Source organism: Clytia hemisphaerica, unplaced genomic scaffold, assembly GCF_902728285.1.
Source record: "Clytia hemisphaerica strain Z4C2 unplaced genomic scaffold, Clytia hemisphaerica genome assembly, whole genome shotgun sequence".
NCBI lineage: Eukaryota > Metazoa > Cnidaria > Hydrozoa > Leptothecata > Clytiidae > Clytia > Clytia hemisphaerica.
Genome location: NW_027103627.1, coordinates 76,256 through 96,316, shown reverse-complemented (window position 1 = coordinate 96,316; position 20,061 = coordinate 76,256). Strand labels below are relative to the sequence as shown.

Genomic DNA, 20,061 nt, shown 5'->3' with positions numbered 1-20,061 from the left:
TAAGAAAACTTTCAAGAACTTTATTTTCTTTAATCAAAATTAATCTAATCTAAATCATTACTAACTTTTCCCCCAATTAAATAAAGTGCACATGCACGTCTATGTTTAGTTTAGATATGAGCAGAAGCCTAATATATGTTTCGAGTTCTCGACGGCAGTCAGACAGTATATTTTTCTGCTAAATGGAAAAATGAATGCGGTTGTGTACCCATTTGTCAGCCAAACACGAACAAAATTGAGAAAAAACTGCTCACACTTGACTTAATTGAGCAAAAAATGAATACTTTTCGAATGTTGCAACATTTGAAATAATTTTCGAACGTTCAAAATCTTTTCCCACGCTTCGATTTTTTTCCCACGCCATAAAAACAAGGCACGTGCTTTCGAATGTTGCAACATTTGAAATAATTTTCGAACGTTTGAATTTTTTTCCCACACTTCGAATTTTTTCTAACGCGATAAAAAACATGGCACGTGCTCTTCGAATGTTGCAACATTTGAAATAATTTTCGAACGTTTGAATTTTTTTCCCACGCTTCGAATTTTTTCTCACGCGATAAAAAACATGACACGTGCCTTTCGAATGTTGCAACATTTGAAATAATTTTCGAACGTTTGAATTTTTTCCCAAGCCATAAAAAAATATGGCACGTGACAACCATGTGGTGAATCAATGAAAAATAAAATGCTCCACGTCCGTGTCAATCCAATGTAGCGGAAAATTTTACTTTTAATCAGGAATTTGTATAAAAACCACACGGGCCGCGCAACTTAGGTAGGATTTAACGGCTTCAAATCCTACCCTGCCAAGGAGATTCGCTTTGGAGCGCGCCCTCCCGTGCGTCACAGCCGATTAATTTACACTGCTTGTGTGTAATGTACCAGATAGATAATAATGTACCTATAGATATACTTCCTATATAGAAGATATTTTTTTCGCTAGAGAATGAGCAAAAGCCTATGTACCAACCTCGTTCCCTGCGCATTATCAGCTTTTTGATTCTTACTAATAGCGCTAGATATGATATTCTCTCGCGTCAATCAATAACGTAAATAAAGCCTGAGATACACGGGGACGAGGTTGCCTATGTACCAGAGGGTATGTTACGTATAACTTACCGTATCAAAGTTCATCAAAATGATTTGAACTTTTGGAAAGATAGCCGTCAGTGCAGTAGCGTAATGAAATTCAAACATTTTCGTAGTCATCGAGTTTTCAGACAACTATTGCTTTTAGTGTGTGTGGTATTTGAATCCCCCATTTAAGTTTATTCATCAAAGTTTTCATACACAGCTTGTGCAGCTAAAGATAAAAAGAAGAATCTCATTTTTGTATCTCCTGATTCCAATACAGTTCCAATACACGCTTCTTTTAATAATAATATCTTCTATAAGAATATCACGGTGAAAATGGACCAAATCTTAGAATACCCAAATGTTCACTCAAGAATCCAAAACTCTCAAATTGATAATTTCTTATGTTTGTAAAAAAGTCAAGTCAAGAATACGTAAAAATATTTCACCCTCAATTTTGGCACTTTCTTAAGAATACTTAACCCTCATCCAAAGTACACTATTCTTATAAAAAAAGCGTGTACGAATTTTCTTCAAAAAAGAAGTGCAAAAGGAGCATCACACCTCTTTCGGGTAACCGTTCTTCGACTGAAAATCCATTCGAATTATTTTCCATCCTTACAGCTCTTTAACATAGCAGATTTTGAGGCAGATTTCACTAAGGGATAGTGGTAAGAGACTAAATAGATCAACATCAATTATCAAAAAATTTGGAGAAGAAGAAGGGCAGCCCCGGACACGAAAACTTGTACATTTATGCTTAAGAATCTGAATGAGAAAATCAGATGAATCCAAAACTTCTCAATTAGTCACAAAGTCTCTTTAAGCGTCAAAAATATATATATTTTCGTTTGTAAAAAATATCGCATCCTATAAAAAAATCAATTAGCTTGTTCAATCGGCAGTTTGTTTTTGACGTTTGCTTCCTTCACTATTCGCATCACTCTTAGGTTCTTTTTGACGTTTTAACCCTTTCATTTTTCGTGTTTGCATCGTGTCTAGATCTTGTTTCTGCATATGAATTCGAGCTGTTTTTGTCTTGAATACATCGTGTTCGATATTCTTCTTCTTCTTTGGCTGCAATGGAAAAAACACGGAATTTCAAATCAGATCTTGATACAGGCCGTGTGCCTCACAGATCCACTGGGACCCCAAGCCTCACTGGAAAATCTCGCCAAATTAGTCTCTTTTGGGAGAAATACCGTTCAATTTCAGCCCCACTGGAAAATTGACTTTGATCTCATCCCAATCGAAATTCAATATATAAAATGGCGCTCTAAAACCATCCCCACTGGAATTTTTGAGCATGGAACAAAAAGAATTTCTATCTCAATTGGGATTTCCATAGAAGTTTTTATCATGGCAGTGGAAGAAGTTCCAACAGGACTTTGAGACAGGGATGACTTGATCAAAGTAAAAGCATTTTCATTTAGCTTAACCTGCAACAAATCTATCAGGATTTATTTTTATACTGTCTTCAGCGGTATTCAACCTACGTAGTTCGCACTGACACTATAAATATACTACTGATGTAGCCTCGAAGGTAAGCTCTGGATAAGCTCGAATAAAACAAAATGGAGAGAATAGCAAACATTAGGCTCTTCCAAAAGATTTTTGTACACGGAGGGGGCCCCCCTCGTTGAGGATTATATTGGATATGTTGTCCGGGCAGTGAAAAATCTACAAAATTTGCCTTGTTTTTTTTTTTTTTTGGGGGGGCTCCTCTGATTAGGGGTAATAATAAATGTCCAGGGGGTCAACTGATGCTTGTCCGAGGCATTAGATCTGTTTTCCTGGGGGGTCATAAATCACAAGTTCCGGGGCAATTTCCAAAATGCGTTATATTCTCCACCTCCAAATTCAGTTTTTTTTCTGGAAATGCCCATTATTACGAAACTTTGTTATACCTTATTGGATTTGGGTTTCTTCAACGAATCTTTGTATAAACTTTCAGAAGCCAAATGACTCCTTCGTACTGAGAAATCAATCGAAGGTCCGATCTCTTCAACCTCCAAGCGAGGTGTCTTCAAACCAGACTTCTTTAATACGATCCTGAAAGTTATATAATATTGTGATGGTTAGTTAGTATAATAGGATTTGAGGGACGTAGGCCGTAGTGTAAAGTAGGCTGCCCCCATCCCATCCCGTGGTTTATGTTGACAAATTTTGGGCACACACGCATCTTATAAGTTCAAAATTGTAAGATTGAATCCAACAGCCTATATTTATTCACCTATTTCAACTTTTGGCATACTAAAGTCTATTCACGATAAATGCGCATTCTTTTTTCTTTTACCTATAACTTTCGAAGGAATTCTTCAATCTCTATAAATTAGTTGTCATTGGAAATATAGTAGCGAGTGGAACAATTTGAAATAATTTTTTTTTTAATTCTAAAAATGAAGATGAAAACGAAAAAGAAACAAGCTAGATGCTGAATGGACCTACCTGATGATGAAAGTTAGATAGCAATGCGAGGAGAAAAATGAAAAAAAAAATCAGTCAGAAAATATAGCGTTAAGCGAAAATGCATAACGCATTAAATCATCATTGATTGTTGATGGGGGGAGAGGGAAGGGTTGTAGGGAAAAATAAATAGAAAGATTTGGTCGCAAAAATCAGTCACAAAAATTTTTTTTTTTGAAAATCGGGCTCCGCATAGTGTCCTCCTGGGTTGGTTCCCCCCACTAAAAATCAAAATTTTTCTCCATTCCCCCCTCTTTTATTTCCCCCACCATATTTCAAAATTTTTCGGTTCCCCCTCTTTTTTGAATTCCCCCGGCTATTTGAAGATTTTGCGGTTCCCCATATGGTTAACATAAAAATGCCTTAAATCAAGTTTGAAATTTTGGAAAGCTTGAAAAAATAGCCTTGAAAGTGCTGGAAAAATGAAATTGTATTGAAAAGTTGGTTTATCCCAAAAGATTTGCTGATTTTATTGCTTAAACAGGTTTTGCAACAAGATCACCTTGAGATCAGTGAAGTCCCCCCAGTCAAAATCTCCTAAATTTATGGTTTTCCCCCCTCTTTATTTTCCCCCAGCAAATTTCAAATTTTTCATTTTCCCCCATACTTTAAAAAAAGGGCCAAAATCAGAATCCCCCCCCCTTTATAAAGGGGGGGGAGGACACTATGGCTCCGTCACATTTTAGGTATTGTCATTTTGCATCAGTGTGCAAAATTTCATAAAAAATATAAAGTACAGCTCGAGAAATTCAAAAAATACTGTCTTTCCCGCGAAAATAGGTTGTTCCGGCGATTTTTAAATAGTTCCGGTATCAAAAGTCAATTTTATTGCAAATTGAAACATGCTTGATGGTGGGCATTGCTATTAATAATGTTCTTGAATGAAAAAACCGGTATTTTCGGCCGGAAAAATGTTTTCTCAAAAATCAGACTCGGCCATGTTTCGGGCATTGTTAATACGCATCTTTGAGCAAAAAATCAGAAAAAACTAATGATAAAATCTCGAGAAAATGCCAAAAAAACAGTTTTCCAGGCATATTTCCGGCATTGTCGGCCGCAAAAAACTTTTTCTCGAAAATCGGGCTCCGTCACATTTTGGCCATTGCCATTTTGCATCTTTGTGCCAAAAATTAGAAAAAACTAATGAGCCAATCTCGAGAAAAGCTGGTAACAGACGAACGAACGGACGGACGGACGAACACAGGTTAATTTATAGGACCACCACCGGAGTACCCGGAGGTAGGTCCAAAAAATGAAGATCTTGTAGAAAAGTGCTATAACTATCATTTTCACTGAAGTGAATTCTTGATCATCAAAAGTCGTCAATGTGAAAAAATTTCTCAAAAATAATCATCCATTCAAAAGATATCAAACAAAGTTATAAGCTGATTGACGTCTAAAAACGCTGTTTTCTGATGTTTTTATCAATCACTTATTAATTTTAAGTTAATGTGAAAAAAAAGTTATAGCACTTTTAAGATCTTAATTTTTTTCTTTTTCATTTTCATCTTCATTTTTAGAATTTTTTAGATTTTTTTTAAATTTAAAATTGTTCCACTCACAAATATCTCTCCAACGATACCAAATTTATAAAGATTGAATAATTCCTTCAAAAGTTATAGGTATAAGAAAAAAGAGTGCACACTTATCGTGAACAGACTTTAGTACAATAATATATAAAACGTGATGAGAAAAATCAGGAGAAAAATCAGGAGAAAAGTCATACCTGTAACTTCTTAAATATATTTTATCATCCACACTTGTGATCTGTACGACGTGTTCCAAGCCCTCTAAGCGTACGTTGGTCGTCTTTTCACCACGCCAAAAGTCTAAAGAATGGGATTGCCATTATAAATTAGACTTTATGTCATCGAATACACATGAATGGGAAAAATTGTTCGGTAACTATAAATTTTAAATGAACGAATCCTTTTCCATTAAAAAGCTAAGAAGAATGAACTTTAATTTTGAGGGGTCATTTATCAACTTTGGTTTATTAGATCAAAAGACTTTAATTTCGCGAACAACAGATGCTAAAGTCTGTAGCTGAAATCCTTAAATTAAAAATAGAAAATGTTGGTTTGAAGCTGATATAATTGCTTGACTTGCTAATCTCAAACTTAAAAGGCAAAAATAAAAATATAAGAGTGACATTTTCTTCTTTTAGAAAAAATAAAAATAAAAATAATAATTTGCCTAAGAACATTCATCTATGCCTATAAATAGTGATTCTTATAGATGAAGATTCGTTTTTCAGCCAAAAAAATAATAAATGTTTCTAGAAAACTCAAACCATTGCCCTCCACCGTGACATTTTCATCTTAAAAAAAAACTAATAAAAATAATAATATGACTACAAGAATATTGATTTATGCTTATAAATAGCGATTCTTATAGATAAAGATTCGTTTTTTGAGCCGAAATTTTTTTTTGTGAAAATCAGGTTCAGCCATCTTTTACCAATGATGTTAGCCTACTTTCATGCCAGAAATCAGAAGAAAAAAAAGATCCAATTTTTCACAATGTCTTACAGAAATCAGAAAAATAAATGATCCAATTTTTCACAATGTCTTAAAAACCCTTTTTTTAGCCGTTTTTTGGCTGAAATTTACCCAAAATTTTTTTTTTCAAAAATCGGATTCCGTCACATTTTGCACCTTTGTACCAAAAATCAAAAGATTTCTATCATTCAATCTTGAGAAAAGTTGGTAACAGACGAACGAACGAACCGACGGACAAACAAACACAGGTTAATTTATAGGACCTCCACCCCACCGGGGTAAGTACAAAAACTCGATTGTCTGAATATCATTTATCACTAAATAATAATAGTTATCGCACGACACCGAGTACAATTTGGGGTATATTTTTGGGGTATATTTTTCGAGTTCAATTTTTTTATCATATAGAAAATAAAGAAAACTCTCAACGAGAAAAATATATCCTATATTACACTCGAGTAGAAGTGTGATAACTGGTTTATCATCAACTGGAAAAATATCAACAAACTTTTTTCATTCCATTTGTGTCTTCTGTTTTATTTCCCCCCTCTCCTCTTTCCCTCGTTTTTAGCCAATCAGATTTCTCATATTTTTCATGATGACGATAACCCCAGTTAAGAAAATTTGAAGTACAATACCTGTGAAATAGGTTTTCAATCTTCTGTATTCCAATTTATTTTCGAACTCTTCTCCCGAAAACATGATACAAGGTTTCGTACCCAACGCCACTTTTGCTGTCTAAAAGGGAATTAAAATTCGATCAAGTTGTATCCTTTACGTGTTATTTGCTCCTAAAATCTATCCAAAACTAAATGCATCAAAATGAATACAATATGTCTATACCAAATTTCGAGGGGTTTTAATTGAAGATTCCCTTTAGACCGCATTATAGAGATAATTTTAGTTGCACAGCGCCCTGTTTTAAGGAATGATTGGCCGTCACTCTTGTCATTTTATTCTGAGAAATTCATTGAATTATTTTCTTTTTAAAGAACTCCATTGAAGCCACACATTCTACTATCAAAAGGCAAACGGACGAACTGTACAGAGCTTAGCTTTTCCTCTTAACTACGTAAGACCTTGTTTGGCTAAAGTGTAAAACTTTTTCCAGTCCAAAAATCTGAACCCGAAAGGGTTCAAACTTGCCGTCAAATCCAACTATTGTGCAAATTAAAATCTCAGCCAAACCCGATCATTCAACATGATGTACTTAGTTCCCGACAGGAACAGGCAAACAGACAGACAGACAGACAGACTCTAGCTCAAAAGAAGTTGAGCATAGTGAACTAATAGACAAATTAGTAAAATACCTTAAAATCTTGTATAGGTGCGAATCGATCGATACCAAGTTCAAACATGTCCAAGATGTGGTGGTCGAAGAACGAGCCTGTATACGAGATCAAAATCAATCTTAACTAGACTCTGTACCAGAGTTATGAATATTTAAAATCACTCTTAACAAGACTATGTACGCTGTCTCACGTTATAGATCGTACTAACTTTAGGGAAATAATTTTGACGAAAAGTAATTTAGGCGGAGGACGGGGTAAATTGTTTTTTTTTGCCTAAAGGTTTTCGTCAAAAATCAGGGGTTCATATGAAAAATGCGAGATAAAACTTAAAATTTTTGCTAAGCTAATTTTGAAAAATTTCACCCAAAGTCGCTAAATTTGTCAAAATTAGTTCTCTCCCTTAATAATCCAAACTACCCAGATGTAGAAAATTTCTACACTTGGTGCCACATGGCTCCGACTGGGGTTCTAGGTCCGCCGCCAAATTTAGGCCCCCCTGAGAACAAGGTCCCCACAGCCTGATAAAATTTTAGGTCCTAGTTTAGGGGAACAATTTTATGGCATTCACAAAGCTCTATTTACATGTGTGTGCACTTTTAGAGAATGCAATAGAATGTCTTCATTTTTGCATTTTAAGGATCAGATCACACTTTGCATTAAAACATAAAGGTTTAGAGAAATTAAAAACCAACAGTAAAGAAAAATATTTAGGAAGTGTTATTTAGCCCCCAGAGTTACATAAACTAATGCAGGTCCCCCCTAAGATAGAGCTCCCCCCGCCTGTCGAAAAAAACAAGCAGCTCCCACCTCTTATATGGCAAATTTTAGGTGTAGCTCCCCCCGCTCAGGCGGGGGAGGAGGGGGTGTGCGAGCCATGTGTCAGGATGATCTATAACCAAATCCACGAATTGTTTTCAAAACTAGAGATGTAACTTTAGGTTTTCGGAAATCACACCGAAAAGATCCACGGACACTTCAGAATTTATACCTTATGTTGGCAAATTTTAAAATTGCCAGATCTTTTAGAACTTATATCTGCTCGTCAAAATAACTTCAGGCCATAATTGGTTCTTTTCGAAGGCGATATCATTCACATTAGTTGATAATCAAATAAGCTTACCGAAAACCAAGTTATGTGGACGCTTTTTAGAATGTGAGCCAAAAACCATCAATGATGCATCTGATTTTTGAGAGAAAAATTCCTAAAAGTGAATTGAAAGTCATTATTAACAAAAGTGGAATTTTTTTGATTTAAATGAAACAGAATAATTGATTTTGAAGGAAAAATTGTTTGATTATTTGCTAAAAAGTAGCTGATTGGTGTCCTTAAGAATAAGGGTCTTTAAGCCTTCTGCAATCAGAGGATAAGTAACTTACAATGGACGTTTGATCTTCAAATGGCCGTAATATATTCTTCCTGGAAAAGAAATTTAAAAACCACTTTGTTAAATTTACAAATCTAATATCTCTTCACATTTCAAAGGAAAAGAACATGTTAAAAGAAACTATCATTGCTTTAAAAACTTATTGGAATAAAATTAAAACAGTAGTTACCTTCGAAATAAGTGTGAATTAGGCTTTTTCAATGTGTTCTAGAATCAAAAAAAGAATTGATATGAGCTATCATCTAGATTAATAGATTGAGGCATAAAAATTCAACAAATTTATAAAATCGTTGTGATAAGCAAACAAATAAACCTTTGGGGACATTTTATCTAGACACAAATTGCAAATTGCAAATTTTCAAAACGAACGATGCCATCCAGAATCATAACTTCTAATTTAAGGAGGCACGCGAATTAGGCCCGAGAAATGTTTTTATTGCTAATGGACTGATGTACAGTATAAAAAATCAAACGATTTTCAAAAGTGGGATTTGACAAAGAATTCTTGATACCATTGGATAGATCATGAAATTCTGAAAAAAATCACCTCCGATCTCCAGTGAAATTTAACGAAATTTTGAAAATTTTGTAGTTAAACTGACAGGATGAGCTTCAAAGTGTTTTCCGTATTTTCGGTGTATGTTTGAGTAAGTGATACGTTACTCAATACCATGCATGGTACTTATCTTTTTGTGGATTTCGACTTTTGAAAATCGTTGATTTTATACGCACTTATTTCCTGCCACTTTGCCTGTAACATACGTCAGTGTTTTGGTGATATGAAACTTTGCTGCGTCTAATTTGTTTTCCCTCTCAAAAAGTCTCTAAATACATTCTCTTTTCGACTGAAACAAAATATCAACCTCGGAAACGTTGTTACAGGCGCTAAAAAATAGCCACTTACTATTGGCCTTAAAATTCCAAGCTAAAATACAATGGAGTCTTCTTAACTCGATCTCCTATTACTTGAATGTCTCCTGAACTTGAATAATTATTTTGGTTTCTTCAGTAAACAATGCCTTATAAACCAATCTCCATAGTTCGAAATTTCAATAATTCGAACGAATTTGTACTCCCCGTGCGTGTTCGAGTTATAGAAACTCGACTGTATTAGCATTTTAGAAGTTAATGAAATGCTTACTATATCACGTAGGGCTTGATTAACAATATCACTTGTTTTCCCTCCTTGGATGAACATCACCTGTTTTGTGTTCTCGTCAATTTTGGATTCTCTGTTCGCCAAGAATCGTTTTCCGCGTTGTGTCTTCGGTTTCCTGCGAAAGACAAAACTAACTTTTAAAGTGACTGGAAATTAAATTTTAATTCGTTAATATCACGAGATCCGCATCATTGTTACATTACCGTTAATCAAAACTAAAACTGACAATGCCTGACAAATTATATTGGTTACTGACAATTTATATTGGTTATCGAAGCTAAAAAAAATGCAAATTTTGAGATGGATAAAAAGAAGACAAACTAGCAAAGTTTAAAATGTGACTGGAAGAAATTCAGCTAGCGAATAAAAAACCAGCCAATAAATAAATATTGGATCAATCAAGAGTACTTACGATGCCATTATTATATTCTTGGTATGCCAAATGGTATTACTATTATTTAATATGTTTTATAATTGTGATTTTTTAGCCCTAAAAATAAAAGAACACAAATGCCTTAAAAACCAACCCTAATTTCATCGGAATAATGCAATAGAAAATTAATCTCCATATCTACATTAGCTTAAAACATCTAGTAAAGCTTTTCTCCATTAAAAGAAACAGTACTTATTCTTGACCATACCAATGGTTTCAAGCATCAATGATGCATGCACCAGTTGTTCAAACTGACACTGAGCTTCAATATTTCTTCAAACAATAAAACTTATACGATTTTAGAAATATTATTTACATATTTTAATAATAACAGTACAAAATGTATTTTGCTTTGGTTTTAATATTCCTCTTCTTTCGAATAATATATCCATGAAGTCATTTTGATGCCATTTCAAACCAATTTTTAACATCATCTGTTTTTTGATGGCATCATAGTATTTTTATCAATTATTTTTGTGATGACGTAGTTGTTTTGAAAAGCTGTTCCTGGTCTCTCAAAATTTCTTGCAGAGAGATCAGATATCATACGAAACATTGATTCTCTTTGATTCAAAAAAGGGTTTCTTTCTTGGTGACAAGACAACGCCAGTTGATTTCTGGACGAAGCTATTAAGCCGCCTCAATTAGCATAAATTCCACATTTGTATGAATGACTGATTGTTCAACCTAAGAGTTACTATATTGGTAAAAAATATAGTGAGTTAAGTTGAAATACACGTTGTTTTTTTTTAAGAAATTAGTTTTACCAAGCAGCCTCAATGTTTCTTAAGAAATCGGCCTTTTGAGCCTTAAATGTTTCTTACATGTTTCTAAACTTTTTGACATAATCAGCCTCATGGAAGGTTGAATTGGAGAGGCCCCCCCAGTCACCTCTCAAATCACGCAATCACGCAAAAAAAATTTCCAAATCACGTTATCACGCAAAATTTTTCTTTAAATCACGATCACGCCAACCTTTTTTTTTGATATGGCTAGATATAACGGGAGTATAACTAACACCAAACTTGTTACTTCGGTTACTATCAAAAGAGTATCAAAACAAAGGCAATGTAAACTCGATGGTAACCTTGTAATAATTTTTGTTTAGTTTACAGTGCTTCATGCAAACCACGTGCGATGGTTAAAGTTAGACTCGAAATACATAAATGCAAAATGAAAAAGTACAATTTGTAAACCTAAGCAATATATTTTTTATTAAATGTAATACTTCTGCCCTATCGAGAAGGTCGTCCAAGTAAAAAGGTTGCATCACTTGAAATCGAATCAATATGATTTGAATCGCCATTCACAATTGTTTCATTGTCATCATTATCACTTTCGGATTCATATTCTGGGATATCATCTCGGTCATCTGATTGTACTTGTTCGTTTGTATCATCTCTTGTATTTTTAGTAGTTCTTTTAACTGTTTCAGAATTGGGAGTGAGTTCTTCGTAATATGCATTTTCGGGTAGAGTGCCTGCTCGAGCCATCGTTGTTTCTTGCCTTCCACTCCGTTGTCTTACGACTGCAAATTGATGCCCACTCTCTCATTTCTTGCTTTTGATCTCGAGATAATTTGTTTTGGTATTGTTTCCTCGTTTTGGAAATGTTATATCTTCCAATTTCACTGCTGTTTCGGAAACAGGATACCATCTTTCCCTGCTTGTAAAATAGTGAGTGCTCCAGTTTGAAATAGCCTTGATAGATTCTTTGATAGACGAAGAAAATGATTGTGCATATTGTACCATGGTTTGTGTTCCTTGTTTCTTGTTGACGGTGGAATGCAAATTTTCAACAGCCAATGTCATACAACTTAATAGATTGGTTCTTTGATACTGGTATGTTTCAACATTCTCCTTCAATTTCTTCAATCCCCACAGCAAGATCTTAATAGACTCTGTTGTTGCTGCTGAAATACTTCCTTCTGGACCATTAAGGCTTTTTTGATGGTTGACCACAGACCGAATAGATTCGATGTTTGTAGAAATCATTTCATCACAGCTCGTAACCAATGATATTGCCTGTTCTAGTGACTTTAAGGAGTTGTATGCTTCTCAAGAACGGAAAATGCATTGGCAATTTTTCCCAAGCCCCTTAGAAACTGTGCAGTTTGTTTTAAGGTTGTCAACATTTTGATTGACCCAACACGCTTGTCAGCACAGTAAATGACGTGATCAAATTCGACAGCAATCCCAGTGCATTCGTAAAACCTGCAGTACGCGGTAGTACCATCCCAGCTTCCTTCTGTGTCTTTTTTTCCAGCAAAGATTTCAAGACCACTTTTGTTCCAATAATACAAGCAAGTTTTAGAAGGGAACAGAAAACCATCTTTGTATGAAACGATACATTTAGGACTTTGATCCACAAGAATTTGGTTGATCAAATTTGTCTCCAAGTTCAACAGTGATACACCTCTGTTGTGAGATACAATAAGATCAGTATCCATTGCTTCAATCTCCACTACTTGATTCCATTCAGAGAGATAAGTTATCTTATGGCTAATGTTTGCCTCCATACCAATCGAATTAGATTTCATAGAACATAATGAAATAAATTTCACATGCTGGTAAACAGCTTTTTGGTGTCTCAGTAGACGTTCTCTACAAGATGTGAGGGTGCCATTAGAAGGAAGATTGAATAGAGCCATTTTCTCAGAAATAGCTTTCTTAGAAGTAATTTTATTTACTGCTACTTTTGAATCAGAAGCTTTATCGACAGGATGGAAGTAAACCGAGGATCCGCCATAACAATAAACAATACCACTTTGATACCGGATTCTGTCACCATCGCAAACATCAAACAGCTTGATAATCTCACTGATAGGATGATGCAATTTAGCTTTATATATTGTTGAGCCTGATTCATTTGCACATAAGAATAATAAATATCCATGCATACCAACTGCTACCGACGATAATTTGCGTATGCTTCTTTACGGTTCAGCTGCGTGTAACGGATTGTTTCTGGGACTATCGTGTACGTCACATAGTCTGAAAGTTTTTAATGAGAATATATGTCAAAAATTTCTGAATCATGTTAAGTGAAAACTACTTTATTAAAAGGTTGTTGCTATATGTTTTATATCAAAAGCCTTTAGATGTTTTTAACTTTCTTAAGAGTTCCAACATGTTCCGAAAAACCTGTCCTGATTTGAAAAAAGTCGTCCTTAATAAGGAAAAAAACCAATAGTTATAGGTGTTGGGTTCGATGGAATGGAATAACATACCTAAACTTTCAATATATGTCAGGAGAGCCTGATTACAGAGAGCGAGAACAGCTGAAGGATTTTGACGGTCCCTGTTGCGAACAAAGTCATTACTTTTGAGATGAGATTGGATTTGCTTTCGAACCTCAGGATCAGCCCTGTTTCTCAAGGTATAAAACAATGAAAGGCAACCACGTTCATTGAGCAATTGTAGATACCAATTTGCGAAAGTAGCCTTGCATGTTTTAAGTACATGCGGTACGTCTGGAAGAAGTGAAAGCAGTAAAAGATACGGATCAATAGATTTGTCAGTGATTCCTTGCTGAAGCTGTTTCAAACAAAGTTTATTACCAGATTCGCAATCGACGGTTATAACAAGTACTACCCGTTTAATACATTTTATGTCATACTTGAGACAATTTTCACAGGCTCTGAGCGACGGGACAACATGTGTCTGCCCTTTTAATGTACACTCAGCGCACACGTTGTCATTTTTGAAGCACTCGTCACAGTAGCTTTCGCATATGTTGAATGTATCGTTTGCTAATATCATTTCTGGATCTTCTACTTTTCTTGCACAGTTTTCACACATTTGTATCAGTCTTACTTGATTAATGAACGAACTCTTAATGTTATCACCTGACTTTCCATTTTTCGAGCTGTAATTGACAGCAATTGGTAGAGAGACGTCGTTATCCAAGCTAGTGACAGATGAAACCGCACGAAAAACGTATATTTACGGCCTCGGATTCTTATAAAGTAAACAAAAATGATTTTTGGATAAAAAATGTTTATCACGCTCACGAAACACAGTCTCAATCACGTAATCACGAGTTAAATTTCTTATCTATCACGATCACGTTCGTTCCTCCCATCACGCAATCACGCATTTTAAAATCTCAAATCACGAAATCACGAACTTAAAAAACGCCAATCACGCCATCACGAAAACCGCTGGGGGGGCCTCATTGGAAGGTTCTTTAAAAAAAACCGAATTAAAAAATGTTTTTTTCTCATTCTCAGCCTCAACATGTTTCTTAGATGTTTCTTAGTTTTTAGGCATTCTGAGCCTCATGTTTCTTAAAAGTGTGTTTCTTAAAAGAAAAAACGTGTAACAGGTTTTAAAGTTGCTGCAATCTCAAAGGCATGTTAGAACAGGGGGGGGGCACGCAGTTACTACAAGACAGTATGACACTTACTACCGTGGTGGTACTGTATTCAGAAGTTATGAAAACAGTTACTACACAGTGTAGTAACTGCTGTTTGGGGGTGATGCCAAACACTAAAACTAACACTTTTGGTGTAGTAAGTGCTTATATTTTAATTCTTTTTAAAGAACTTTCAAAATTTTTCACAAAAAATGAATTTTTTTGTGAAAAAATTCTTTGTTAAAAAAAATATTTTTTTGTTATAAATGGACGGAAAAAAAATTTGTCTCAGACCCAACTTTGAAATTATGCTTTCCCTAATTATCATTAAAATGTTCTCAACAGCTGTTAACCAAGTAAATTAAAAGAAAATCTAGCACAAAAATGGCTTTAGGTTGAAAAATCATCACAATTTAGGGTAATTTCGAGCATGTTTTTGATGATATCACTCAAAAACAGGGGTGGTACCTGGAAATCTTTTCTGAAAACAGTTACTACCAAGGTGTAGTAACTGCAAAGGGTGGTGGTCCTGAAAAAAAGTGTTGAAAAAGCACTTACTACACATCATGTCTTTTCGTAACTGCGTGCCCCCCCCCCCTGGTTAGAATGGAAGATTCTCTATCAAGATTCAAATCATTGAAAAATGAAAACAAATCTTTAGTTGCAAGCAAAAAAGTAACAAGTGATACTTTTATGGACCTACCTAGTTATGCATTTAACACATATATAATTGATATCTACGTGAGCGTGACCATTAACAATCATTCAGAACACAAATAGTGACGATCTATCAAAATTAGTCGTTTGTTTCTTATAAAAAAAACGTTTAGAAACCAAAATTTCATGCTCTTGAAATATTCTTTCATATTCAAGACTTTGTGAGCAAAAAAAACATCTATCTCATCAAAAAATTGAGTAATTTGGCTAAGAACATTGATGTATGCTTATTAATAGTGATTCTTATAGATAAACATGCGTTTTTTGAGCCAACAAAATTTTTTTGAAAAAATCTGCTTGAGCCATCTTTTACCTATGATGGCACCCTACTTTCATGTCAAAAATCAGAAAAAAAACAATGATCCAATATTTCACAAAGTCCAAAAAACCCTTTTTTTAGCCGTTTTTTGGCCCAAATTTGCCCCAAAATTTTTTTTTCGAAAGTCGGGCTCCGTCACATTCGAGGGTATATACTTATGCATCTTTGTGCAAAAAAATCATAAAGAATTAAAGAGCCAATCTCGAGAAAAGCTAATACCTAAGTAATTGATAATGTGCTTATAAATAAATATCGAATTTGGTCAGTTTTTCTGTAAAAACACGCCAAGAAACCAAAATTTCATGTCTAAACACACACAATTCTTCAAAAGTAAGCCCTCATGAGCAAAAAAAACATATATCTCATAAAAAAATTGAGTAATTTAACTAAGAACATTGATGTATGCTTAATAATAGTGATTCTTATAGATAAACATGCGTTTTTTGGGCCAACAAAATTTTTTTGAAAAAATCTGCTTGAACCATATTTTACCTATGATGGTACCCTACTTTCATGCAAAAAATCAGAAAAAGTTAATGATCCAATTTTTCACAAAGTCCAAAAAACCCGTTTTTTAGCCGTTTTTTAGCCGTTTTTTAGCCCAAATTTGCCCCCAAAATTTTTTTTTCGAAAATCGGGCTCCGTCACATTCGAGGGTTTATAGTTACACATCTTTGTGCAAAAAATCAGAAAAAACTAATGAGCCAATCACGAGGAAAGCTAATAACGAACGAACGAACGAACGAACGAACGGACGGACGAACGGACAAAGGTTAATTTATAGGACCTCCACCCCACCGGGGTAGGTCCAAAAATAAGAGAAGGCAATTTCTTAAGATCTTCTGTTCTTAGGCCCTTTCAGAAACACCTGGCACAAAAAACTATCAAAAGACACAATGTACTATAATTACAACAAGGGGAAAAGATACGCCTCAAAATCTAGATCAGCACCAACTTTATCAGACATCATTTCCATGACATCATCACTCTCTTTGGATAAGCCACCATAAATATATCCATTTGCACGGTCCACAATTTTCATCAAATTCAACATACTTTCTTTGTTCTTGAAATTAAAAAACAATAATAAAGAAATTTAGTAAGCCGGGTGAGGACAACAATACTTGCAGCACAAAAGTTTTCAAACACACTAAAAAAAATAGGAAAGAAAAAGTTTTAGAATTATTGGGTTTTTCCAGAAATAGTCCGTGCCCCCCTGTTGTGGATATCCAGGGGGGTTAACGATTTTTGTTCAAAAGTGGATATCCAGGGAGTTTAATTTTTACAAGGGAGCGGATATCCAGGGGGTAAAGTGTCTTTTCAAGTAAAGAATACAATATCCAGGGGTAAGGATTTTTATAAGAGAGAATATCCAGGGAGTTAAGGATATTTTTAATAGAGGATATCCAGGGGGTTTGATACTTCGAAAAATCAATATCCTCAACAGTGGGGGTAAATTTCTTTTTTGGAAAAGCCCATTTTAGTGCATTGATTATAGGAAAGCTGTCTTTGATTTCTCAAGTCTAAATATATAAAACTACCTTAAAAGAAGAAATTTTTCCGAGGGGATTTAATTTGGCAAATGGCTTGAAAAAATTAATGGGTGGGAATTTTGTTTATTGCTTGCGGGATATATTTTGGACAAAATCGTTAAACCAATAAAAGTGATTGTGATTGGATCAATAGAAATGTATTTATTGTTGACTTACACAACCCTTCCTAGTGACTTAATAAAAAAGTCCAGAGTTAATTAAATGTATTAAGAACCTCCACATGGAGTTTGGAGAAAGACACCAAACTGTAATCTTGAATGACACCAATCAATGCTTCATTGAACTTTGCAAATTTTCCCATTTTCTGATCCTCTTTAAAGTTCTCTAACAAGTAATGTAGATCCAAAACCTCAGTAAAATAGTCAATGTCAAAAGCTGAAAGAAAAAAAATGGAAATTTTTTTTAAAAAAGTGTAAAGCCGCTGAAGTCTTTTAGACTTTGGTGTTGTGAGCATTAAATATCCCAAAGAAAATGTTTATCCTGTCTGTGGATCTTCATGATATGCTTGTGATATGTGATATCATGTTATATCCATATGAGATGAGAGAATTTGCAGCTATAACAAGGGGTCATAAAATGCGATGTTTTATTCAAAAAGAAAGGAGGTACCTAATTTCCCATACTTCTCGATCAGGTCCATCTTTGAAAGAACATTGATATGTGGAAGAGCAATCCGCAACATAGTTGATAGAGAAGTTAACAGAACAGATATGAATTTTGAAGCATCACTGCAATAATGTGAATCTACCAAGTGAACAGCTACTAACTAAAAAAGAGCGAGTATTTCAGGTAACGGATACACCTATTAATCTTCTACCATAAGATGACTGCTTTGTGAAAAACAACAAACAGAGATGTCATTTGTTTTGATCCTGGAAGATTAAAATCAAATAAGTTGTTCTATTCAGCATTAAAAACTATGGAATTCTGATGAAAAAAATTGAAAACTTTAGTTACTAACCCTAATATCCAGTTTACCAAGGCGATCTACTATAGAATGTACAGATGTGTGGTGGGTGTAAAGCTCGACTTGACCAGGGCAATCGAATAAGAAATAAAAACCATCATTTTGAAACTTTCTTAACTTTGTTTCCAGATGTTCAAAGTTTTTCTCTAAAAATTCAAGACAATACAATAGACCACCATTTGGGCCAAGTTTTAAAAGATTCATGACGTCTTTTAAGCAAATCAGTTCTGCTAAATCCCAATCAGGAATGAAGGGCATGTTGTCATTAGCAGGATCTAAATTAAATATCACAACTTTTCTTCCAATTCCAGTAAGAAAATTTTTGACAGCATGACAGTATGTAGTCTTCCCACTCCCAAGTGGACCAATTATAAGTTGACCAAAGCATGGTTTAAGTTTTTCTGTCATTGTATATTTTTTTGTTGATTGTTTTTTATTCCATGTTCATGTTGTATTTAATCTGAAAGAATAAAATAAATGTTTCATACTCAATACTTCTTTCATGTAACATTTCTTATCATTTAGAAAAAAATCAAAAGAGGCAGAAAATCTACCTCAGGGCAGAGGGATAAATCCTTTGAAATTTATAAAATTTGGCAGACATTATTAGCAAGAGTGTTTCAAGCATTCCAATTTTTCAATATTTGCTATTAAAATTGAACAAACATTTCAATAGTAAAAATAGTTTATAAGCCAATAATTAACCTAAAAATTCATTTAATCAAATTAATTTGTACTTGATTTTGTTTCAAAGGTTGTTGTTGCATTGCAAAAGCTACTTACAAGATGAAATGCTAGTTATCTAATAAATTATAAGGCTATCTTTAATGTATAAAACCAGTTAAAAATGAATAAATAGAATCAATCAGCTTTTTCATCTTTGCGATCCATTCTCTCTTCTTTGATAGCAGTCCAAATATACAATGCAATAATAATATGAATAACAACAACAGCCAGAATAACAGAAGCAACTGAACCATCTTCATAACCAAAAATTGCTTCCAAAATATATGTTCTGACGAAAAAATATGAAACAATTGGTACAGATAACATTGCTATTGTAAACATTAGCAGAGTCTTTAAGACATCCATTTCTTTTGGGCCTAAAGTACCATCACTTCCTGGCATGGTTATTTTTTTACTTTGTCTATTGGAATTTCACTGAAACAACAAATTAAAATTTCATTATAGTATATACCGGGTGTATCAAAAAAAGATACAGAAAAATACAGCTTTGTTGACATTTTTTAAGCTTCAGGATTTAAATTTCTTTCATTCTCTATCGTATAGAGGATACTCTAACTTGAATTTTGAGTTATCATACATTAAATTTGAAAAAGTAGTGCCAAAGTTATTAAAAAAACTTTTTTTCATGTTGAAATTTCAAAACATCATCAATCACAGCAAGCAAACTTTTCTCTTGACATTTACACATAAAAATACCAAAAAAATCTGTGTTGCGTCAAAACTCGGTACAGAATTTAAAAATATGGTAAATCAAGCTGTGGGATAATATTTTTGGAAAAGCTGAAAAAAGATGTGGAAATCTGCAAGAGAGGTTTTGATGTTTTGTGTGTGCTATGTGAGAACACTTTTGAAAAAATAGATCACCATTCCTCGACTAGTTGCTCAAAGAACTTGGGTCTGCATTGAGTTTGCTCGTGTTAGAAATGTCCATATGACGTGCAAATAAGATGGAGAAATTGTTGGCAAAATATAAATAAGAAAAAAAAAAGCATAAAAAAACAATAAAATTGTGTTTTTGTCATTTGCAACTCCCCAAGCGATTTTAAGTTACCTTAAAAGACCCGTCCAGACCGAGCGACCAAAAAGCGGTAG

The 20,061-nt window shown here is 34.2% G+C and overlaps 2 protein-coding genes across 2 annotated transcripts; both read right to left on the bottom strand.

Moving 5' to 3' along the window:
* Positions 1-1,895: 1,895 nt before the first annotated feature.
* LOC136802493 (ribosome production factor 2 homolog) lies at positions 1,896-10,373 on the bottom strand. Its single transcript, XM_067059221.1, has 10 exons — positions 10,290-10,373; positions 9,860-9,992; positions 8,888-8,925; positions 8,711-8,750; positions 8,454-8,535; positions 7,352-7,428; positions 6,680-6,779; positions 5,267-5,369; positions 2,982-3,126; positions 1,896-2,151 (listed from the first exon to the last, which is right to left on the bottom strand). Exons 1-10 carry the CDS (start codon positions 10,295-10,297, stop codon positions 1,969-1,971), a joined length of 909 nt encoding a protein of 302 aa, XP_066915322.1. The 5' UTR covers positions 10,298-10,373; the 3' UTR covers positions 1,896-1,968.
* A 195-nt stretch (positions 10,374-10,568) lies between these two features.
* LOC136802494 (GPN-loop GTPase 2-like) lies at positions 10,569-18,681 on the bottom strand. The gene is made up of 5 exons (XM_067059222.1): positions 18,217-18,681; positions 17,865-18,021; positions 17,470-17,630; positions 16,632-16,768; positions 10,569-11,007 (listed from the first exon to the last, which is right to left on the bottom strand). Exons 1-5 carry the CDS (start codon positions 18,628-18,630, stop codon positions 10,998-11,000), a joined length of 879 nt encoding a protein of 292 aa, XP_066915323.1. The 5' UTR covers positions 18,631-18,681; the 3' UTR covers positions 10,569-10,997.
* Between the last annotated feature and the right edge of the window lie 1,380 nt (positions 18,682-20,061).

Coding starts and splice junctions, on each gene's coding strand:
- LOC136802494 (XM_067059222.1), bottom strand. CDS start 18,630: ATGACAGAAAAACTTAAACCATGCTTTGGTCAACTTATAATTGGTCCA. Junction 18,022..18,216: donor TTGGTAAACTGGATATTAGG/GTTAGTAACTAA, acceptor GCTCTTTTTTAG/TTAGTAGCTGTTCACTTGGT. Junction 16,769..17,469: donor TCTCCAAACTCCATGTGGAG/GTTCTTAATACA, acceptor TTTAATTTCAAG/AACAAAGAAAGTATGTTGAA.
- LOC136802493 (XM_067059221.1), bottom strand. Junction 6,780..7,351: donor CACCTATACAAGATTTTAAG/GTATTTTACTAA, acceptor ATTCCCTTTTAG/ACAGCAAAAGTGGCGTTGGG. Junction 3,127..5,266: donor ATATATTTAAGAAGTTACAG/GTATGACTTTTC, acceptor TATAACTTTCAG/GATCGTATTAAAGAAGTCTG.